Source organism: Ictidomys tridecemlineatus, chromosome 1 (genome assembly GCF_052094955.1).
Source record: "Ictidomys tridecemlineatus isolate mIctTri1 chromosome 1, mIctTri1.hap1, whole genome shotgun sequence".
NCBI classification, from domain to species: Eukaryota; Metazoa; Chordata; class Mammalia; order Rodentia; family Sciuridae; genus Ictidomys; species Ictidomys tridecemlineatus.
Genome location: NC_135477.1, coordinates 91,056,300 through 91,081,175, shown reverse-complemented (window position 1 = coordinate 91,081,175; position 24,876 = coordinate 91,056,300). Strand labels below are relative to the sequence as shown.

At 40.9% G+C, this 24,876-nt stretch overlaps 1 protein-coding gene across 3 annotated transcripts in view; it reads right to left on the bottom strand.

Annotated features, from left to right (window-relative positions):
• Positions 1–24,876, bottom strand: part of Rasgrf2 (Ras protein specific guanine nucleotide releasing factor 2) — a 244,732-nt gene that overhangs the window by 12,842 nt on the left and 207,014 nt on the right. For all 3 annotated transcript variants that reach the window (XM_021724529.3, XM_078044465.1, XM_013366590.4), the window contains exons 19-26: positions 23,784–23,896; positions 17,229–17,289; positions 16,823–16,926; positions 14,677–14,761; positions 11,349–11,546; positions 6,464–6,543; positions 4,818–4,935; positions 4,177–4,245 (exon numbers count right to left, since the gene is read on the bottom strand). In XM_021724529.3, the coding sequence (XP_021580204.2) occupies positions 4,177–4,245; positions 4,818–4,935; positions 6,464–6,543; positions 11,349–11,546; positions 14,677–14,761; positions 16,823–16,926; positions 17,229–17,289; positions 23,784–23,896 (828 nt within the window). The remainder of the gene's footprint in view (positions 1–4,176; positions 4,246–4,817; positions 4,936–6,463; positions 6,544–11,348; positions 11,547–14,676; positions 14,762–16,822; positions 16,927–17,228; positions 17,290–23,783; positions 23,897–24,876) is intronic.

Genomic DNA, 24,876 nt, shown 5'->3' with positions numbered 1-24,876 from the left:
TCATCTGTTGATGGACACTGGGATTGTTTCCAACTTGAGGCTATTTTTAAAAAATGTTATGGACATTTTACATGAGTTTTTTTAATGAGCATATCTTCATTTCTCCCTTGGAGAGAAATGGTTGTGTCATAATACATACTTAACATTATAAGAAAACTCCAATGGCAGTTTTCCAAAATGGGTGGGTGATCTTACTCTCACCAGCAATGCATATAAAAGTTCCAGTTGCTCGGTGTACAAGTTTTAATTTTAAAGGATAATGTAACATGACTTTCAAAGTTACTAATCCTACCTGTTTTCCCATATCCTGACTACTATTTATATTATCAATCTATTTAATTTTTCCTAAGGTGAGAATGATATTATAATTTACAAATTTTATTGGTGAAGTTGAGCATTTTTCAAATCTTCATTGACAGTTTTTGTTTCTTCTGTGAATGAAATGCTCAGAGTCCTCAATTTTTTTACTACGTTGTTTATGTTTTTCTTATATATTTTTACAAATTCTTTTGTTTTGTTTTATATGCTGAAAATATTATCTCCTAGTCCACTGCTGGCATTTTGACTTTATAAGTAACTGTCCATTGTCATCATTGTCATACAGAATGACATTTTCATACAGTAGATTTCATGTAGTAAATTTTATCAAGCTTGTCTTTTTAAGCTTTTGCATTCTGTAAAGAATGGTCTTTCAAATCTAAAGGACATAAATGTTGCACACTGTTTTTTACTTGAATATTTCTTTTTATATCTAAGTAAAAAACTCATCTGAAATCTAATTTTGCAAAAGGTATAAGATGCAGAGTTCAATTCCTATTCCACTTACTAAATGATCAGTTTCTTTCTGGAACTTTTGGTAAGTTTCTTCTTTATCCCATATTAGATTTTCATAATGATAAAATCTGTGTCTGGACTTCAGTCCATTAAATTTTTATTCTTATGGGAATATCATCCTGTTTTATTTACTCTATCTTTAGAACATATATTTGTATTTGGAAGAAAAAAATTCTCACTTCCTGTTCTTACTTTTTGCAAAGTTCTCATCATTTTTTTTTCCACCTAAGGTCCCTTATGAATTTCAGAATAAGTTTGTCAAGTTCCATGAAAATCCATATTGGATTTATATTAAGATTTCAATGAATTTACAGATTAAATTGAGAACATTTATATAACAGCAAGTCTTCTGATTCATAAACTTAATTTAGCTATATAATCAGTACCTCCTGCATATACTTCAGTTCATAAAGGTCTTGTACACTTCTTGTTCCACATAATCCTAAGCATAATAGATTTGTTTCTTTTTTTAATGAGAGTTTTATGTTATATTTCATCCTGTGTTAAAAATTGTTGGCTTTCATGTTAGGTTGCTATACTTCTTTAATCAGATTTTTCCTGGATTTTCTAGGGAGCTGATTAAATCATCTGTGAATTATAACATTTAATTTTTACTTTCAAATTTTTTATACCTTATACTACTTTTTATTGCTTCATTGGCTTGGCTATTTTTTTCAGGTCAAAACTGAATAGGAACAGTGACAATGACAACCTTGTTTTTCATCCTGACTTGGTTTAACTCAAGAGGCATTTATTATCTACTACTGTGCAGGTACTGTGTAAGATGCTGGGGGGCTACAAAACTAAACACAAGAGGCATGGCTCTGATCCTCACGGATGTTACACGTATACATGTAAGCAAACAAATACAAGTAAAAATGGCAACTCCAGAAGTAAGTGCTGGAAAGTAGAGGTACCTAGTGCAATAAAAGCTAAAAAGTGAGGAGTGCCTGAGAAAATGAGACTTGATTTATGAACAAGTTAAGTGTGCAATGCAGAAGGAAGGGCACCCCAGACAGAGATATGGAAAGCCCTTTAGCAAACATATATAAAGCAAAACTTAGGGACCTATTAAAGAGTCTGTTTCTCACTGTTAGAATGGACATTTAAATATATACAAATGTAGAGTAGGGCTAGGATGATTCATATGTGACAGAACAGAGTTGAAGTCTTCTGTATGAAGTTGGGTGTATCTTAAAACAAATACATTTGGTTACACATGGAAGTACTTATGTGTGGAGACACATGGGTTAGAAAACACACATACATTTCTGTGTTCTGTCAGCTCGGAGCACCTAAGAGAAATGAACCTCTGAAGTATGCACACCAAGAGTCCATATGGTTCCTAATATCATTCTCCAATACAAGGAGTTAGAGATTCAGGAGAAATATCTGATTCTAGCATTGGGGAGAGAAATATATAAGATCAGCCTGGAAAATCTTATAGTAGCAGCAAATTATTAAGTCCTCAAAAAAGAAAAGAAAAAGAATCCCACACTGATGGGGGTTCCTAAATGAAATGCATTATGAACGAATCCTGAAACAGAGAAATTACATTAGGTAAAAAGTAAGGGAATCTATACTCAAAAGACTGGCAATAGAACCACCATATGACCCAGCTATCCCACTCCTTGATATCTGTTCCAAAGAACTAAAATCAGCCTACTACAATGATACAGCCACATCAATGTTCATAGCAGCACAACTCACAATACCCAAGTTATGAAACCCACCCAGGTGCCCTTCAACAGATGAATAGATAAAGAAAATGTAGTATATACCCAATAGAGTGTACTTGGTCATAAAGAAGAATGAAATTATGTCATTTGCTGGTAAATGGATTGAACTGGAAACTACTATGCTAAGTGAAATGAGCCAGACACAGAAAGTCAAAGGTCAAACATTTTTTTCTCATATATAGAATATATAGAGAAAAATAAGAAATTAAAAGAAAAAGAGGTGGATATCAAGAAAATAGGACGATCAGTGGAGTAGAGGAAGTGGATAGAGGGGGAGAGAGTAGGACCAGGAAAAGAAAGGAACTGTGGAAAGAAACAGACCAAATTATGCTCTGCACATGTATGTATGTACCTCAGTGAGTCCCACATGTATAAAGCACCAATTAAAAAAACAATAAATAAATAAAATATAATAGAAGGAAGACCACTAGGTTAAAAGAAGAGGAGCCAGAGGAACAAGGTGGAGGGAGAAAAAATGAAGTACTGTGGCATTAAATGAAGAAAGTTATATTACGTGCATGTATGAATATGTCAAAATGAACCACACTGTTATGTATAATTATAAAGCCCTAATAAAAATATTTTAAAAAGCAAAGGGATCTGAATAAACTATGATCTTCAGTTAATAATCATGTATCAATCTTGGTTCATCAATTCTAACAAATGTACTATATTAATGATATTAATGTTAAGATGTTAATGATAGGAAATTATGACTGGTGAGGTAGGTAGAAATTTTTGTATTACCTTCTCAATTGTGATATCAGATAGCTAAAACTACCTTGAAAAAGAGCCTTTTTTAAAATTCGTATTTTAGTTATAGATGAACACAATACCTTTATTTAATTTATTTATTTTTATGTGGTGCTGAGGATCAAACTCATAAAGGCTAGGCAAGTGTTCTACCACTAAGCTACAACTGCAGCCCCTAAAGATAATCTTTCAAAAAAAAAAAAAAAAGAAAAAGAACAGTTGTGGTTGAAATGGAGAGAGAAGGGAGTGTGTCATGCGAAATGAATCAAGAAAAGCCAGGGCCATGAAAAGCAAGACTTCTTAGTAATGTTAAGAATTTTTCTTTTTTTTTTCCAATCCTAAGAGTAATTGGAAAACAATGAAATGTTTTGTGTGCGGCAGGGGGCATATGCCACTTTGTATTTCAGAGAGCTCTGCCAGCTGTAATTTGCAATACAGATTTTGCATTCTAGAGTGGTTGGAGGGCTAGGGATGTAGCTGAGAGGTAGAGCACTTGTTTAGTAAGTGAGGCCCTGGTTGGATCCCCAGTCGCACATACACACACACACACACACACACACACACACACACACACACACACAAGTAGAATGTTTGGTGTCAGAAATAGAAGAAGAGGGGAAGATTCACATGAAATACAGGATGTAAAAATCAGTAGAACTTTGATGATAACTGATGTTCTTTTTGCCCTCCTTTATTTTTTTTTTCTTTCAGGCTTATTGAAGTTTTTCTAGTTTATTGGTTCTTTCCATGAGTCAGTTTTGGTATAACTGATCAACTCTATTGTTGTTTTCTAATTCATTAATTGCCACTTTTTTTCTTTCTTAATTCCCTCACAACGGCAGTGTTTTACCTTTGGCTGATGGTCTATTCGGTAGGCAGTCTGCTGGAACTGTCGTATCTCCCGGATAATGTGTGATATCTAACAGGAGGAGAGAAAAACAGCAACAGTAACAGAAGCAGAGCAAAGTTATTTCCCTGCAGCACAAAGCACTCTTCTGGGGCTTCTTCCCAAGGGCCCTTCCTCCAGTAGGTGAAGCCCATTAATGATTTTCTATGCCTGGGATTTTCTTATCCTAGGAACTGTGTGAAATTCCAACAGCAAGAAGATACTGAATCCAAAACTGGAGGAGCAGCTGGCACCAGGTGGCCACAAGTTTGGGAGAGGGACATGTTGGGTGCTACTGCCTATGGGCTCCTGCTTCTAACTTGGTGCTCAGAATCTGATTGTCCAACAAGAAGCCTTCAGCACCTGCCTACCATGGGTCAGTCTTAGAAAATCATCCTTGAAATTGTATTCCTCATCCCCTTGACCCAGATAGCAAGCAGAAAAGACTGCTAAAAATCTCAATTAGCCAACAGCAGATATTAGCCCTAGTCTCCCTACCTCTTCTCCCTTGAGATTAAAAAGCAAACATTGACTTTGTTACCAAGCTTCTACTCTGTAAGCCACTAGAGTCATAAACACAAGCCAGTTATGAAATTATCACCTACCATTCTCATTTTGGAAAAATTGACAAGGCCTTCTTCGGTAAAGTTGGGTGTTCCTTCTTCAATAAATGCCAAGTCTGTCAAGTACATTCCAAGGTAAGGAACTGCTGGGGGGTTACAACTGCAAGATCAAGAAATATTTGTTCTCACACTCATTTGCATGAATATCCACTTCCCTCCCCAATTTAAACAGGAAGCAACTAAGCTGCTTCCATCCTGAAGAACAAAGACTTTTTATTGCATTGTCAGATGCACTCTCATGATACGCACATTTTAAACAAATTTTACAATAGAATACAATACAAAATTACAGCCCATGCTTTACAAATGTGAGACAATGGCATATCCCAACAACAGGACGACTTAGGGACAAATAAAAGATGTTTGCTAGCAGGAATTATTTGCAGTACTTGTAAGCTGTCCATACTTCTCGGAGGGGCAGAAGCATGTGGGAAAACAAACCCCTTTGCTCTCACCTTCCTGGTGGATGAACATCATAAAGAAAATTGCTGTGGTCAGAGCCTCACACTACAGTAAACTTGTTCTATGTTTAAGTTAGTACTTCAATATTTTAGAAGGTATAGACTTAACCAACATTATAGCTACTCACTAAAGGGAGTCACCTGTTTTGTTTTTGGTGGGAAGTGGAATACTTGGTTTCCTGGAAGAGGTCTGAGGCTAAGAACATGGACTTTTGGTGCAGAAAGAACTGGGCTTTGATCCCAGCTGACCAGTTACTCAGTGGCAGTGGGCAAACTCTCTGAACTGTAGTGCCCTCATCTGTAAGATGAAGACAGAAAAGCTTATCTCTTAAATTTGTTGTGAGATTTTAAAAGATGTGTCAAGGGGCTGGGGCTGTAGCTCAGTGGTAGAGTACTAGCTTAGTATATGTGAGGAACTGGGTTTGATCCTCAGCACCACATAAAAATAAATAAATAAAATAAAGGCATTGTGTCTATCTACAGCTAAAAAATATTTTTTAAAAAAGATGCATCAAGTACTTAGCATGGAGCCTGTCTTTCAGTAAATAATTCGTATCTTATTATTGTTGCATTACTGTTTTTGTTGTTATCACTATTAAGCTTTTTTTCACTCATACCATCACAAGACTAATGTTTTTCCAGAGTGAGTCAAGTTCATGTGCTACATCTTGAGAAAACTAGTTGCAAGAGAATATATTCTATGCTGTGTGTGTGTGTGTGTGTGTGTGTGTGTGTGTGTGGAAAGAGAGAGAGAGAGAGAGAGAGAGAGAGAGAGAGAGAGAGAGAGAGAGAGAGAGAGAGAGAGATATCCAGAAATAAAGGGCCAAAAATAAATAACAATAATCATATGTGCTGGAATATTTAAATTTAAAAAATCATAGGAAATCGTTGTACTTAGATTAGAAAATACTGACTCAAGAAACTTTTTACAGTAACATTTTCTTCTTACTTGGAACAATCTGCATACCATGAGTACATCTGTAAGATCCTCACTATATCCACAGTGTTCCAAGTGAGAAGGAAAAAATCCAAAATACTGAAGACAATGGAAGTCATGTTCTATTTGCTTTTCTCTTCCAGCAATGAAGGAGGTGGGTCACCACTCATAAACTTTTAAAAATTAGGTAAACATATTTATAAATTGTGAATGACTTAAGATAGACATACTTTTTAAGGGTTTCTCTGAGATTTTTAAACCTTCCTTCAGATGAAACAGTCTTCTGAAGTTTGTCCATTAGAGCTTTCGTCTAAAACAGAAAGAAAAAACTTAGTTTGTCATGAGAATCTCATGGCTTGATAAGATATTGTTTTAGTCAGCCTTTTCACTTCTGTGACCAAAATACCTGAGAAAAATTTTAGAGGAGGAAAAGTTTATTTGGGGGCTCACAGTTTCAGAGGTCTCAGTCCATAGATGGCCGACTCCACGCCTTAGGGCCCAAAGTGAGGCAGAACATCATGGCAGAAACAGTGTGGCAAAGGAAGGCAGCTCAGGACATCCCACCGGGAGCAGAGAGAGGGACTCCCCTCACCATGGACAAAATACAAACCCCCAATGGGCCCTCAATGACTCACCTCCTCTAGCCACCTCCTACCTGCATAGTTACTGCCCAGTTAATCCCTATCAGCAGATTAATGCATTGACTAGGTTAAGGCTCTCTTAACCCACTCATTTCACCTCTAAACTTTCTTGCATTGTCTCACACATGAGCTTTTGGGAGACACCTAATATTTAAATCACAACAGATAGTGAGCTGCCAGCTCTCTTCTGCAGAGGCAGGTGCTGAAACCTTCACTAGAACAAAGGTCATTGTGTGATATGATTTCAAGGCAGAGGCAGGGCACAATGTTGGCATGATTAACAAAAAAGAACAACAACTTGGGGAGAAGAGCAAGTGCTTCTCTGCATACATTTAGCCATAAAGAAAGAACAGTGTTTAGAAAAGAAAAATTGTAATGCACGGAAAATTAAAGAACTTGAAGAACTGGAAAAGCATGTGTAGAACACAAAATATTAAAGGAAAGGTCTCATGTCAGGGAGTTTTTCACCATGAATCTTTTTTGTATTAATCTTTAAACAATCAAAGTGCATATTTGGTTGCTTTGGCATTGACTGAGCAATATCTTCTGCTCTAAATTCTTTCTTTGATGATAATGATCATCAATTTGTTAAAAAAGTATAACAGATATTTACTAATAAAGCACATGGTTGTTGACATTAGTCTGGAGTTTCTTCCATGGTAAGATGGCCTTTGGGGAAAAGAACCTGTTTCTGGTGATACTCACACCCAGGCTGCTTGGCTGAGCCCTGAAGCCTCAGATCCTACTGGGTAAAGCACCTGGCAAGCCCAAAGCAAAGCTGCTCTCCCCCTGTGCCTCAGCCTAGAAAGTAGTTGCACAGTTCCTGATAGCTTTCAAAATAATGCCAACAGTTCCCCATCTTGGTTTCTGAAGGCTCTGGGAGGCCTCTTTCTTGGCCCAAGGATGGCCTTAGCTCAAAGAAGTTGCAGAAGTACAGTCTGTTCCACAGCCACGTAGAGGGCTGCAGACTGCAGATTCCACCAGGCCTTCAGGATCCCCTGGACAGATCTGAAGGGACAGCTGCAGAACAGATGGTGCAACCCAGACTCCCTGAAGCAGACACATCTGCAACTAGGCCCAGAGTGAGATGCCTGGCCACAGACACAGCCTCTTGGGGGGACAGTACATCAACTCGTGCTAAGGTCACCAGGGGTGACTCATGCATGTGGTTGAAATAGTGTAATCTATTTAATGCCTCCTCAGGTGTTACATCAAAATTGGAAACAGATTTAATATTAGCCTATCATTCCTATCCCTTGGTTATCCCTAAATTTGCATCCTCTCAAAGTCAACTATAGAGAAGCCTGGAAGCTTTCTTAAAGTTTGGTGATTCCTTGGTGCCAGTTTCAAAGGAATAAAGAAACAGGGAAGAGAAGGAAAAAGAAGGCTGAGGCATGACTTACTGAACCTAGTGAAGTGCTACCAAGTGTGTGACAGGGTGATTCGCTCTGTTCAGCCAGCACCTGATCCTGAGGGAAAAACAGTCACAGGGGTTGGTGTCCAGCTTTTGGGTTCTCACATAAATGTTTTTTTTTCCCCCTACTTTGGTACTGAGCATTGAACTTGGGAGCACTCAACTACTGAGCCACATCGCCAGCCCTATTTTATATTTTTCGTTTAAAGACAGGATCTCACTGAGTTGCTTAGTGTCTCGCTATTGCTGAGGCTAGCTTTGAATGTGTGATCCTCCTGCCTCAGCCTCCTGAGCTACTGGGACAAGTGTTTAAAGTCCACTTAAAAATAGCATTCTGATTCCCACTAATTATAAAAACTCTCAGAAAACCAGGGAAACATGACTGCTTCCTTCATTTATAAAGAGCATTTACAAAAAAACAAACAAACAAACAAACAAAAAAAAACTGACGGCCAGGTTGGATGGTAAAAGACTGAAAACTTTGCCCCCAAGACTGAGAACAAGGTAAGTATTTCCTTTCTTGCCTCTCTAGTCAATGCAGTATTAGAAGTATCAGAACAACAAAGCAAAAAAGAAAATAAAAGGCATATAAATTAAGAAAGAAATTTATAAATCACATAATTGTCTACGTAAAAAAATTCCAAGAAGTCTACAAACAAACTTGTGGAACTATTAGGTGAGGTCAGCAAGTTTATAGCTAGAAGATCAATGTTACAAAATCAAATTACATTTCTATATACTAACTTTCATTGAAGAGAATATGAAGATGGCAAACAAGCACATGAAAAGAAGTTTAACATCATGAACCATTAAAAAGTGCACATTTTTGTCACAGTGAGCTATCAGCATGACTAAATTTTAAAAAATGATAATATCAAATGCTGGCAAGAATGTAGAGAACTTGTATCACTCATACATTTCTGATATAGCTACTCTGGAAAAGTTTGGCAGTTTCTTATAAAACTAAACATACACTAACCAGCAATTGCACTCTTAGAGATTTATCCCAGAGAAATGAAAACTGATGTTTACACAAAACCTTTACAGTAATGTTCATAGTAGTTCTATTCATAATAGCCCTGATCTAGAAACTACCCAAGTGTTCTTCAAGGAGTGAATGGTGAAACAAAATGTGGTATATTATATCCATACCATGGAATACTACTCAACAATAAAAGAGAATACAGTATTGATACAGGTAATAACTTAAATAGAGCTCATGCGAATTATGCTGAGTTAAAAAAAGCAAATCTCAAAATGTCACATACTCTATGATTCCATTTATATACTCTGCTTGAAATGACAGAATTATAGAGATGGAAAACAGATTAGTGATTGTTATGAGTCAGAGAATGGGGCTGGAAGGAAGGTGGTTATGGCTATTGAAGCATGGCACTAGAGTCCTTTGTAATGGAACTACGTACGCTGTATCCTGACTGGGGTTGTGGTCACGCTAATCTACCCTTGTAATAAAAGTACACAGAATTAAATACCTCTCCAAACACAAAAACACGAAAAGCTGGTGAGTCCTGAGTAAGATTGGTAGATTGTACCAATGTCCATTCATTTCCTGGTTGTGATATTGTCTACAGTTATAAAAAGGTTGTCACTGGGGGAAAGTGGGAGCAATGTGTAGGACATATCTATATTATCTCACAACTGCAAGTGAAGTTAAAATCATCTCCAAATAGGAAACTTTAAAAATAATAGTATTTTTAAACCATGGCTTTTATTTCACAAAGTCCAGCCTTTGCTCTAATAAAAGGACTTGTGAGCTCTAAGACATCAAGATTCTCAGAGCACTGTGCTTTTCCTAAGGAATAAGCAAGCGTGGACGAAGGCTCTGACTTAGGCTTGCTGTCCAGCCATGTGAAGAAGTTACAGCATCTCTTATACTAAAGGGAAAGGCTTGGAGAGAGAAGCCAAAACAGAGAGGAGTGAGAAATAACACGTCTCAGAGAGGGGCTTAAATCCTCAGGAAGCTTCTTTTTACGCGCTTAAATAATTCAGAAAACAACTCTGGTCTGAAAGACCTGAGAACATCTCAGCAGAATGTAGTTATGTTCTTCTTCTAGTCTAGTCCCCTAGAGATGGCACCATGTAGATGCCCTTCACCAACGTGGCTGGGCACATCCAGGTAGGTGGGGTATTGGGGAAGGTGAGGCAGAGAGCACCTGCCAAAGACCCTCCTACCCACAGGCACCAATGCAGGATGGAGGAGCCTGGAAAATTCCCCCAAGGCCCTTTGGCAGTCATCTAATGAAGAATGCACAAATCCAATAGGGGGTCACCAAGGGGCAGCCAGCCTGAGAGACAGAGGCTCACAGCATCAGCAGAGTCAATGAGAGCTGAAGCAGGGCAGGGTCAGCACTGGGTGGTTCCTGGGCAGGGTGAGCAAGTACCCAGGGACCAATCAGAAAAGGACTAATAGGAAGCCAGGGGTGCAGAGAACCTTCCAGAAGCCCAGAGAAGCCCTCCCAATACCTATCAATACCCAGGCAGAAACCCAGATGAAAAAAAGGCAGGGAAGAATTGTGATTTGGTTTGAATCTTGAAATTATCTGAGTGAAAACAACAGGTCAGGGGCAAGTAGAACCCAATAAAAAAAAATTTAAGAAAGTTATGTTTGTGCACATCTAAGTCATTTTGCCAAAACTTTAAGTCTGCTACATGAATGACAAAGAAAAAGGTGAACCCTGAGGTCTTTTGGCCCTAAGACATCTGTGTCCCTACCTTGGGGAGAAAAGAATGAATCCATTCATTGGTCATCGCCTGAAATCAGTGTGCCCTCCCGAAATCATTGGGGAAGCAACTCTTGATTGTCACATAGTTTGAGGCTATACCCCCACCCCAAATGTTTTAATGAATGTTTTGGAAATGCACATGAGTGGAATTAATTAAGTGGTAAGAGCATGGTAATTACCCATGTTGGCACCTTTCTTTGGCAACTATGCTGCTCATCTCAGCTAATGATTTCCTAATTAGTAATATTTATCTTGGCTCTCGTCTCCCAGCCTCTCCTCCTCTCAGCAGCAGTCTGTGTCGCACTCGGATGCTCACCTGCTTGGACACCTTGGCCCAGGTTTTCTTCAGCCTGTAGATGGCACTTCTGTTTAAGGCCGAGGTGATCTCCAGCACGCCATTGTAGTTGTGCAGGCATCTGCAAATGTCCGCCACCGCCACCCACTTCTCGATGGCGTTGGCACGGGAGCTGACATCAGCGTAATTCATTATCTGGGAGGCCACCAGGTTACTCATCTGAGACAAGCAAAAAGTCAGAAAGGCTGTCTAAGAACCAGAGAAGTGCATACAGGAAAGGAGGGTGTCCTACGGTGTGGAGATCCATTCCATCTTTGGATACTGACTTTCTAAGAATGCACATTCCAATAGGGGTCACCCTGTTTCTAAGGAAACTGATGTCTGTGCAATAATAACATTAAACTGCTGAGCACCCGGTCACCCTTAGAGTGTGCAGAAGGATTCTTTAGAATCTAGTTTGTTGGGGGGAAAAGCGATTTTATGAATCAGGTGAATCTCCTTTTGATGAAGGAGAGAATAATCTAACTCCCGAGGAAGGGCAATGTTGGTAGACCAGGGATGTCACCCCTTGGAAACACATACTCCTCGTCCCCAGTAGCGGGATGCCTCAGATATTACAGGGAAATTAAAAACACTCATCCCTAGTCAGACCAAATTCTGAACTGATCAACTCTCCAACCAGAAACTCTTAGTTGCAGAGGAAGAGAGAACATTTTCTCCTTCTTATAATTTTTCACTGGCATTTTAAAGAGCTTATGGCCTCAGGGCTAAATATTGTCATTCTGCTAGAGAAAGCCAGCTTAAGAAGCTCAACTGTTGCAATATGGAGAGGAAAAGGGAAAAATAGGATTACTAACAAAGGGAACATGGGCTGCGGAATCTTGCATTGATACACTAAATCTGGTGGGGAACTCCATTTCTTGCATGATTCGGAAGGTCTGTAAGCTCTACCAGTGCCCCAGAGTCATCACTGTGACATTCACTAAAGCACCTACTGTGGTGCAACTTATTGAGCATCTGTTCATCCTCAGAGTGGTGTGAGGGGTGGCCTGGAATCTAGTCTGCAGGGGGAACAGGTAATTTTGTTAATCAGCAGTTTGGATGAAGAAATCATTACAGTAATTACTGAGCAAATGGATGGAAGTAGTCTTAGGTGTTGAGAACAGGAAGAAAAAGAACTAAGTGTCCCTAACTGACCCAGATGTTAAGGGTTTGGTCCCTAGGATGGTCCTGTTGGACAGTGCTGTGGACCTCCAGGAGGAAGGGCCTTGTGTAAGGTCCCTAGGTTGCTGGGGGCCTACCTTTGAAAGGGATGCAGTAATCAAGCCCCTCCCTCCTCCATTCATTTGCATCCTGGCCATGAGACAGCCACTTGCTCTGACACATGCTCCCTGCCACTGCTATCTGCAATGTGCACCAGAGGTCCAAAGCAATGGGACTGCCTGACCTTGGATTGCAGTCTCCAAAACTGTGAGACAAAGTAAACCTTTTTTTCATTGAGTTAATTATCTTGAGTATTTTATTATAGAAATATCTGACTAACACACCAACCTTAAGGTGCTCTGAGTCTAGTTAGGTGGGAGGGGGAGGGGAGGGAGATACGTGGACAAATAAATGCCACAAAGAGAAATACGAAGAAGCTATGTTTAGGCATGGAGGGGATTGGGAACATGGAGACAGAATGGGGATCTGGTCTAGTCCAGGGGAGGATTCTGGAAACAGGTCATGCCTACATTGCATCTTGAAAGATGAGGATGACTATCCTCTGTTTCCCATCAAAATAGAAGAGCAAAGGGCCAGTGGTGGAAGGCATGGCATCACTGAGGACCTGGCTGCCCTCTGAGGTGCTTAGGGGGCTGGAGACACAAAGATGACAGATGGGCAGGCTCTTGCACACCAGGTTGAGGAGTTGAGACCGTCTCCTGAAGGTGAGGGGAAGCCCCTCACAGATTTTGCCAAAGAGAGCAACATAATTAGATTGACCTTTCAGAGGAGTCATTCCTAGGGCATGGCACGTGGAATACATCAGGGCACAGTGACTCAGGTGGGAAGAGAGGAGCCAGAAGCTCCAGGAGCAAAAGGATGAAGTCAAATCCAGGTTGTGGCAATGGGGGAGGAGGGGTGAGAAAGGGTCTGAGACGCAGGTAGATTTAGGACTCAGGAAGATGTTGGGGGGGGGGAGATGGTAAAAGAGAGGTGAGTGAAGGAAAAGGAGACAGAGACGACCTCTAGATGCAGAGTTTGAGGGAGCAAATATATGGAGAGGCCATCACCCAAAACTGAGAAGGAGCTACAGAGGCAGGCTTGGCACGGGGGAGGGGGTGCATATGGCGGGGTTCCATCTGCACCATGCAGAGGTGATCCAGGAGGAAGAGGTATGTGGGTCTGGAGCCTGAGATGAGCCTCTGATAGGAGTGTCAGGTATATTGCAGATGAATGTACAACTCAGGTATCAAAGCTTTATTTTCCATAGCCAGACCCTGCTTCTCAAAGTGACCCAGGTAAGTCAGGCACCCTGCCCTTTAGCACCAGTGGCAGGGAAGCCCATTATGTGACAGCATTCCCTAAGCATCAGTGCTCTCTGAGTACACCCTGTGCAGAGCGCTGCCTTGGAAATCTATACTATTTTTATATTTGAATTTTGGATGACTTATTAATGTACCTGTGGGGTTCCTTTGTGTTTTTAAACACCGTCATTATTCCTTTTACCGTAGTTCAGTGCAACTGGAAAGGAAATTTTCCCTTTGTATGAACAGGATGAAAGACACTTCCATATCTGTTACTTCTTTTCCCACAGGACTAAAGGCTATTAGAACAGAACCAACTAAGAGTTGGTGGGCACAAAAGCCACTCCAAGTCTCACGGCTGGAGAAAGGCCGAGGTGATAGTAGCAGCTGGCACCACTGCACAGAGCCCAGCAGCAATGTGATCATGTTCTAAGATGGCACTTCCCATGCTGGAGTGCGATTTGGGCTGAATGTTCCAAGATGATGAGGAGGAGTGACACAATCCAATCTTACTGTCACCATCACCACCAGGGGCCAGTGACACAGGCACTGCTGGTTTTGTCAGTCAATATATGATCTGGAAGCTACAAGGATTACCATAAAAATAATAACAGCAACTTAAACAATATTGACTGCTTCCCATCAAAACCTGTTATGCCAGGAGATTACCAGAAATCATCACATCACTACGAGATGTCAGGGGATATTTAAGTTTGTCTTTAAAGTCCATCAGTTCTGTTTTAAAAGTCAGTGGCAGAGTTTGTTTTTAGAGAAGGAGTCTGAAGACCCCGGTACTCATCTTCCTATAACATGCCCAAGGTTTTATTTTCATGGTTACTCACATCATTAAAGTGTTGGCTGTTTTTCATAATGTAAGGTGTTCTTTCATTTTTATCCAGCTTCATCCATCCCTGTCCAAGAAACTCTCTGAAAGTTCAAAACAAAACACAAAACCAATTTAAGTTTTTTAAGAGACAATGGCTATGATCCTGCATAATTATCATGAATATGAGACACACTACATTGACATTGCCTGGAACATTCCTTGAGGCCCACCTGCTGCTACCGACCATCTCTAATGAATTGTAGCTCAACTCCAGTATTTCACTACTCCACGACAAAAAAGAAACAGGTTTTTCAGTCTCCAGTTTTCCCTTGCAAATGTTTGGAACTTTGTTCCTGTAAAGGCTTTTCTGAAGTTGGAAAATTACCACCAACATGAGAGAAAGAAAGAAGTTAAGTACTAACTCAGAAACCAACACTGTTTTCCCTGGATTAGTTTCTCAGAATGTTAAGCCTTAGCAGAGGCACCAAAAAATAAAAATAAATCTATCACTGCCAAAAATGTTAATCAAGGACAGAACTTCTTCTTTTCCTTTGCTCTGAAATTCTCTGAAGAATACAGGTTCCAAAGGCAGGGACTTTATTTTGTCCTCCCAAGAACTCAGAACAGCGCAAATACGAGGAGCCAAATAAATTCTCCCTGTTGCCACTTTTGCAGCACAGTTGCCTGATCAAGGCAGTTCAGTTGCATGAAAGCTCAGTCCGGTTTCTGGACAGCGTCTCTGCTCATTCACTGCATTCAGGAACAATGAATGGGCAGGAATAATCAAGATGGAGCACAGGGAATTACTTTGTATGGGCATTAAAAAATAAACTAGGACACATTCCCAGTACAGAAATGTTGACTGAATCCTTGTGCAAGTTTCTTTGTCCCTTGCTGTTGTTGATACTGCTCTTGTCCTGTAGTGTTGGTTATAAAGGTGTGCCGGGCCCATGGATGGAAATAATTGGTAGACTTTCACACAGAGGAGACACACCAAGAGCCACCACCAAAGTTTTGGCATTGATTATTCTCTTCCTCCACAGAAGTCATGTCCCCTGCCTGGAGGCACTGGAGTATAGTGAAGAAGTGAGGAGGCAGCAGAGGAAGTGACTCTGTGGTCCCTAAACCAGGTTTTCAGCTTGCCATCAGATTCATTTAAACAGCCAGTGAGCTACATTCCTGTTTCATTTTTATTTTTTCATGTTCATGTATAGGTCTATGTACTGGAGCAGGGAGAGGAAAAAGATAAAATGCATTAAGGAAAAGTCTTTGGGACATCCATTTGCTCTTTCCTTCATGCCTCTAGCCCATCTACCCTGTCCACACCCAACCCTCCACCAGCACAGATGTCCTCTCTTCCACATACGACATGGACCACATTCCTGGCTCTTATCACCTCCAACATAGTTACTAGTTCATGGAGCACAAGTGCCAATAGTGTCCGTTTGTTTAGACAAAGGCCTTGCTTTGGGGGATACTGAGTATGACAGCTGGAAGGGGCTTCAGGAGCCTCCCCTGTTCTACACAGGAGGAAACTGGGTCTGTGGCCATAAGGCTCACAATACTTGTTGATTTATGGAAGTGAGAACTATAGCAGAATCTACAACGTTTACTAGATCACTGTTTCTCAAAGTAGGGCCTCGGACCACTCAGATTCTTATGGGATTCTCATTGAAAAGACAGTTTTCTGGGTCTCAAAAGAACCATCACCACCACCACCACAAGGAATGCTTCTGAAAATGACGTGGCCTAGGAGGGTGATAAATACCTAGTAGAATCAGAATTTCTGAGGGAAATATCTAAGAATATTCATTTTTAACAAGCTCAATGATTACAGGCCCAAAGTCTGAGAACTGTTCTTGTAATTGTATTGAGGTTTCTGTAACTCAAGGCTAGAACACAGCAATTCACATTCTACGGTAACCCCAGTACATATAGAAACACGAGACTAACCATCTGGAGACTTGCCAAATCACTATACCCAATATAAACTGGAACCAAGATACATTCAAATGGGGCCAAATAATCTGAACCTTAAGACTCACACCTCTGCACACACACACACACACACACACACACACACATACATCTGCCTTAGGACAATTCAGCTTCTAGGCCAGACACTGCAACTGACACTTGGTGCTGCAAGGGGTGCCACTCACTCATAAGGAATGCTTCTGAAAATGACGTGGTCTAGGAGGGTGATCTGCTCAGCCAGCTCCATGGCTGATAAGCTCTCAAAGCACTCGGCCTTTGTACAGTCAGTCTGAAAAACATGAAGGAGAGAAGTCAAACATGGGTGGGAACAAGGCACTCACCATCTCACTGTGGACAGCCCCATCTGTGGAAGTATGGAGTCTGGCACTAGATTCTAGCTAAAAAAGGAATAGCGAAGCCAACATTAATCTCACTGACCAATTGCTAGCCCCTCTGCAGAATGTGGTGCACCGCACAGAGCTTCACAGAAAGACACATGGTCAAACATGGTGATCAGCTGCAAGTGCATTGCTTACCTTTGAGAGGCAGTGTGCATATGCCTATGTTCAATAAAACTGTGGATGAACTTACCATTTGAATTATGTCTTCTAATTTTAGGTGAATGTCATCTTGATCATCTTGTGAAAGGGCCCTAAAAAAAATCAAAACAACCCCCATGAAAAAGAAGAAAATAGGCATGCTAGGAATGAAACTGTAAAATGCAGGTTAGTTTTCCCTGGGTGGGAAGTCAGGTTTGGGTCTGCAAGGCTGTGCAGTACAACAGGCTTCTGAGTGGAGGAAATGATGGCAGAAACAGAAAGACACTTGTGAAACGTACAAGAGAAGTATTGGGAGAGGTGATCTAGAATAGGAACCAACCAGCAGAGGCCCCAGCAGCGCCATGTTGGGACAGAGCATTTGGAGATTCACCACTTGGATGGTCCATTTGAGCTCCATGAGGGGGGGCCCCAGGAAGAATTTGCCATTTTCAGTGGAAAACAAGTGATGCTTATGGTTATGATGACCTTATACTTTGGGCCAACTGCTTAAGAAATGAGGACTCCTAATCCATCCATTTAACAAGATATGAAGAATATTTTAAGAGGTGCAATCTCTGAAAAATGGATCAAACTCTTGGATTCATAGCATACTAGATATGTTGTAAGTAAACTAATAACATAAAAAAAAAGAATAGGAGCCAACTTGTCCTAAACAACCATCAAGGTGAACCTGGAGGTAAATTGGGTTGGATAATTACCAGATGATCTAGGATGTGAATCCAGGCATGCTGTAATGACAGAGGGGAGTGTGCTATTAGCCTGAGTACCCCATCCACACTCCACCAGCACCCGCCCTGCACTCCCTGCTGGTGCTGAGGCAGGAAATGCAGAGCCCCCCCTCAACTTAGGATGCACAGGAGAGTTTCTGTTTGGCAATACTTGGAACAACATGGGGCAAGAGCGGGCAGATGACTCTTCACTCTTACTTTCCAGATCTGTATCCCCTGCACAGTGTTATTCAGCTCTCTCTACATATCTTTATTTTTGTTGGTAAATGATGAGTGAATTAATAACTAATACATAAAGTTAACACCTAAGATATCAAAATGGGTGGATACTTTATGTCCAACAGAAGTTCAAAATCAGGGCTGGGGTTGTGGCTCAGTGGTAGAGCACTTGTCTAGCATGTGTGAGGCACTGGGTTTGATCCTCAGTACTACATATAAATAAATGAGTAAAATAAAAGTCCACCAACATCTAAAAAATATTTTTTTAAAAAGTTCAGAATCCAGGATAATCATACCAAGTGGGCATCCAGTTCTCTAATAGGTCATCTGGGGCCAAGCATTTTCAGTTTTCCAAAATGAAAGTGTAAGCACATATAAAAAGTATTAAAATATTTAAGCAGTCCCAAGCCATGTAGCCTGTCTACTGGAGCATGCTAGGTTTTTTGGGAGAGGAGAGGAAAGCTTAAAAAACCACAGACCCGTTATTATTTTTCAGATATGGAGTCAGAAGTCTAAACCAGGTCAAGCAAGCTGCTTTCCATCTGGAGGCTCTGGAGAAGAACCCAAGTACTTGCTTCCAGCTTTCAGAGGCTGCCTGATTTCCTTGGAAGATGCAAGTTTTAAAAGTAATAATGATGTGATATTCTGCTTGTTCATAGTTGATGGAAATAAAATCCACCAATCCTCAACTATACCAAGTCAACAGAGATGGTTTACTGTATGCCCACTACATGCCAGACACATGCCAAGTGTGTGATGTCCTGCACCATAATCAATCCCTTCTAACCAGGCAGTATCTCCACAAAAGCCAAAGAAACTTACTGGCCCAGGATTCCAGTCTAGCTGTGTTCTCCTCTTACTCAATGCTTCTCATACTCAGGCTCACGGAAGGCCTCTCTCCAAGCATCCCACAAAGAGGATGACCAATAAATGCAAATCCTGTCCCTCTACCTTCCTTTCCTCTTTCAAAACCCCTCACAGAGAATCCTAGATTACAAGACTCTCAGCAATGAGCCATATAGCAGAAAGAATCACTGTAAAGTAAAAAGCAGACCAAGGAAAAACTGAATCAAATATGGTTCTTTCTCCAAAAACTATTCAATTGCATTTGAAGGTTTTGCATTTGAAGGTTACACAGAGGAGACGAATGTGACTCTTTCCCAAGGTACACATCATTCTTTCCACTGTATGTTAGATTCTGGAGGGAGGTCTGTGGACCCACTACATGTGACAGTGGGAAAGACATTTTTATGAGCCTGGACAATCTTTCCTTTGGGGAAAAAAAATGGTCAGGAAATTACCTCCTCTCTAGTGTTGCTCTTCTCCATTATCTTATGCTGATATCTAAGACACACTTTGGTTCATTAAGCTATTTGAAATTTTCTGTCTTCCTATGAGTACTATTTGGGATGCTAAGGTTTGGGGGTGATCTTTTCATGACCTGAGCTTATCATGGTTGACCTTCCAGGATGTTTATCATCATCTCATTTGGTGGCATGTTAGATGTCTGCAAAACTCTACATTGAATACATTTGGGAGATTTTTGAATAGATAATTAGCTAGACAACTTTGAAATGCAAAAGTCTTAAGCAGATGTTTTCATTCTCAAACAGGGAGACAGACTTATAGAAACTATGTTCACTCGCCATTAAGTAAGCCCCAAGAGACTGAGAGTCAGGGATGGCTTATCTCAGAGTACTGATGCAATATGTTTAAGTACGTGCTTTGTGTTTACAACTCACTGATACGTGACTGTGATGCATATACATCTCTAATGTGAGTGCTACATTCAACTACAACGTGTTACGCTTTTACCTCTCACAGCATAAACTGATTTCGCTTCTGTTCCAAATTGTTCCCTTTCAGATGTGGAGGCCTCTACATCTATGGTCTAGGCCCTACAAAGGAGACACAGCTCAGCTCCTGACTATCTTTGGGTTTTGATCGACATCCAAGATCCTGGGTTCCCCCACATTTATCAGCAGTATGATTAGTCTAAGAATTGTGCATTTAAGATGAAACACCAAATAAACTCAGAAAGAAATACATGGAAAATCCATTCTTCAATGATGAAAATATAGGTAGTCCAAAACAGAGCCAAGAGTGTCCTGATAGGAGTCCACTCTCTCTTTGTGTAGACAAGGTGATGAAACCTAAGGAAAGTTGAGTCTGACTAAGATTTAGTCATATTTCACTTGGGCTATCCCACCTGCATGACAAAAAGTATTTCTTCCAAGAGCTCTCAGTGTTTATAATAATAATAATAATAACAACAACAACAACAACAACAATAACAAATAGTAACAATAATAATTGCTGTAAAATGAGTTAACGTTTTACGCCATGTAGTCTTCACAACAACCCAATGGGATAATTATTACTAGCCCTATTTTATACATGAGGAAACCGGGGTTCAGACTAGTTAAGACACTTGAAACCGTTAAGGGCCTAAGCCAAGATTTAACACTGCAAGATCCCACAAAAGTCAGAATTAGGCTCTGCTCATTTTAAGCAGACTGTAGGTCTGCTAAAATGTCTATTTCCTCTGGCCTTACACTTCTAGTTCTCAGTTTGTTATTCAGCAAAGAGAACTAGTGCATACTAGGCTTGATGAATAATAATGAACTGGGTTGGTAAATAGGATTCATCTGGAGTACTAACCCCAGTTCACTGGTTTCTGAGGTTGCCTCTGGGAGTAGAGGGAAAACTCCCAGGATCGATTAGTAATGCCTGGCACTTGGCAGCAGTATCTCCAGGGACTGAGGACAGGAGTGCTCATGTTGGCAATCCTGACCGTTGTTCCCAGTCCAAACACCTCCATTTCCCTGACAGCTATTTAGTCGAATGTCTCTAGAAGCATAAACTTCCAGAAGGTAATTTCAAAATGTCAGTGTTTTAAAAAAAAAAAAGGGCATAACCAATTGTTAACATGAAGGGAAAAGGAAGAACAATCACTCCCAGACATAATCACTACCCTCAGAGACTTGCCTCAATACATGTGTATAATTTTAAAATCTTACATCGACTCAGTAACTGAATTCCTAAGCTTACCTGAATGCTTTCATAACATGAAAAAAACCAAGGAAGTCTTTAAGTATATGCTTAAGTACATGCTTTGTGTTTACAAATCACTGATACGTAACTGTGATGCACAGACATCCTAGAGTTCTCTAGAGCTGTCCTAACAAACTATCTTAAAGTGGTTGGCTTAAAATGGCAGACGTGGACAGCCTAGTCTCACAGTTCTTAAAAGAGCGTACTACAGGGATATTGCCACATCGATGTTCATAGCAGCACAATTCACAATAGCTAGACTGTGGAACCAACCCAGATGCCCTTCAATAGATGAATGGATAAAAAAAAAATGTGGCATTTATACACCATGGAGTATTATGCAGCACAAAAAAATGACAAAATCATGGAATTTGCAGGGAAATGGATGGCACTAGAGCAGATTATGCTTAGTGAAGCTAGCCAATCCCTAAAAAACAAATACCAAATGTCTTCTTTGATATAATGAGAACAACTAAGAACAGAGCAGGCAGGGAGGAAGAGCAGGAAGAAAAGATTAACATTAAACAGAGACATGAGATGGGAGGGAAAGGGAGAGAAAAGGGAAATTGCATGGAAATGGAGGGAGACCCTCATTGCTATACAAAATTACATATAAGAGGTTGTGAGGGGAGTGGGAAAATAAACAAGGAGAGAAATGAAATACAGTAGGTGGGGTAGAGAGAGAAGATGGGAGTGGAGGGGAGGGGGGATAGTAGGGGATAGGAAAGGTAGCAGAATACAACAGTCACTAATATGGCATTATGTAAAAATGTGGATGTGTAACCGAGGTGATTCTGCAATCTGTATTTGGGGTAAAAATGGGAGTTCATAACCCACTTGAATCTAATGTATGAAATATGATATGTCAAGAGCTTTGTAATGTTGTGAACAACCAATAAAAAAAATAAAAAAAGAAGAAAAAACTCACCAAGGAAGTCTTTAAGTATATGCTTAAGTACATGCTTTGTGTTTACAACTCACTGATATATAACTGTGATGCATAGACATCTTAGAGTTCTCTAGAGCTGTCCTAACAAACTGTCTTAAAGTGGTTGGCTTAAAATGGCAGACGTGGACAGCCTAGTCTCACAGTTCTGGATAGAAGCCTGAGTGCCAGGACGTGCTATCTCTGAAACCTGTAGGGGAGTCTGTCCTTCCTTTCCTTGCCCAGGCTTCGGGTGGTCTGCCAGCGATCTTCAGCTGCAGGGTTCCACCTAACCTCCATCTACACACAGTCTCTCCCTGTGTCTCTCAGTCTTCCATGGCTGTCTTCTTATAAGGACAATGGTCATAGTCAATCAGGGGCCCACACGACTGCCCTATGACTTTGAATTGACTGATCACTTCTGCCGTGGTCTTATCACCACATAGAGTTGCATCTTGATGTATCAGAGATTAGAAATTCAACGTACCTTTTTTTTTTTTTTTTTTTTTTGGTGGGGAGGCACAACATCTCCTACACTAAAGAATTGTCTGGCTACGGGATCTTCAGCTAATGGGAACCAAGAATAATTTAGAGGCTGGTTGCAAACACATCACAAACCAAAATCTGGCATTGCTACATCAAGGAGGGACTTGCAAAAACATGGTGCGCTGAGCTAAGATGGGCTCTCCTCCACACACCAGCTTTCTGGATAATATGTTAACAACAAAAACAAAAAAAGTAGACAATGTAGCCATACTTTGAAGAGAGAAGAGAGAAAAGACCATTTCCAGAGACTGCCAGAAGGAACTAGAAATCAGAATGGTAAAGGAATACCAGGTGCTGGAAGATAGATGGCAGACTTCCCACTCTGAAGGAGGGATGGGAGACGTGGCCAAGAGTATCTGGGAGGCTGTAACTGAACTGTCCGCACAAAGCCATTGATGGCTGCACTCTTAAGGTAGAGAAGACTAGAAGGAAACCACCTACTCACTCAAGAAGCCATTAGAAAGCTTGTCAGCCCCTTGGACTCTGAGTGTAACCACTACAGACACAGCCAAGTCTCCAGTGCGAAACTCCAGCCTTGATCACATAGACGTGTGAGTTCATGCTCTACACAAACTCCCATGGCTATACAACCCACCTGATGTGGAAATCCTAAGCCAAGAAGGTGGCAGAAAATTGTCCTAGGACCAGTGGAATAAGCTAAAATAAAACATGTATCTACTCCGTGGTGGCTCATCCACAACACAGGTGCCCAAGGAACACCACCATTACACCCATAAGCAGGTGCTAACTCCCAAAGAGTTAGAACCCACAGAAAACTCTTTCTCTGCAGTACCTTCTGGACTCACAAATAGGGATCCTCAAGGCTTCCTTCCTTTCAGGTTTGGGTCTACAGTGGATCATCTGTCCACACAAAGAAGAGCAACAGCACTCCACACGGGTTAGGTCGCCCACCCACAGTCGCCCTGAGACAGCAGGCCCCGTACTTGTCCCCAAGAAGGAGAAGATGACAGGTAATACTTTACCAGTCAGGACACAATCCCTGCTGCCCCCAGGATTCTACGATTCATGCTTCTGGTTTGGCAGCATCTTATTTTCTATGAACATCGCACGAATCCGCCAATGTACTTCAGTCAGCGCCTGCAATTGCCTTTACCTCAGGATATTGGCTGTGGCTTTCCTTTCCTGGGGAAGAAGGTCTGGGTCTCGTAAGACTTCTTCTAGCAAATTTAGGACATTCATCTTTAGTTCATTGTTGAGTTCAAAATCCTATAAAATAAAATGAATCTTTTTAAATTTCAGTTTTGAAGGGTTTCGCTCTGTGGTGTTTGGCACCAGTCCTCATGATAAGTCCTCTAGAAGCTAGGTATGGAGGTTAAAATGTAGGGACCCTGGAGTCCCCATCCCCACCTAACCCCAAAGATCCCCGCTGAAGTGGTTTGGGATGGGGTGCCTTGCTGGTATTTCTGAAGAGCTCCCCAGGGGATGCAAATGTGCAGCCCAAGGCTGAGACCCAACCCACTACCCTGGCCCTGTCTCTCCCCAGGGTCTCCAACACCTATTCAAACACAGCACACACGCACTCGCACTCACTATCCTAGACCTTAAAAACTCCCTCAGCTTCTGAGAAAGATATGTGCTTTCCTAGTCTGGAACACACTCCACATGGGTGCATCTTTCAGGCCTCGGAGGTAATACACATTCTCCCTGGAATCTTCTTTAAATGACCCAGAGGGGTTGGGAGCTTTTCTTTTTTGCTCCCATGGAACATGTTACTTATAATTTATCATCATGCGTTGTAAGATCAGCAGCTAAGACATAGCCGTAACTAAAAACAAACAAACAACCAAAAGAAACAAAAAGAAAAGAAAGAATTTGTTGTGAGAATTACATCTGTCGTTTGGGTGATTACTGCATGAAGATAGGCTAAGGCTATCAATATCTGTTTCTATGTCTGTATCCATCCAGATATGCTAAAGTTTAAAGAATAAATGATAAATGATACTCATAAGCCAATGGGGCTATGGCAAACAAACACAGGAGTGAGATGGAAGGGGCACTCCAATGGGCAGAGTTGCAACAATGTGAGCACCAAAGTAAATAATGAGAATGATGATAACCAAGTGAATAAAAAAGCCTGCAAACCCTTACTGAAACTTACAAAGATAAATTCACATACACACACACACACACACACACACACACACACACGCACACGTACCTAAAAGGGCAGAAGGTAAAACTATTCT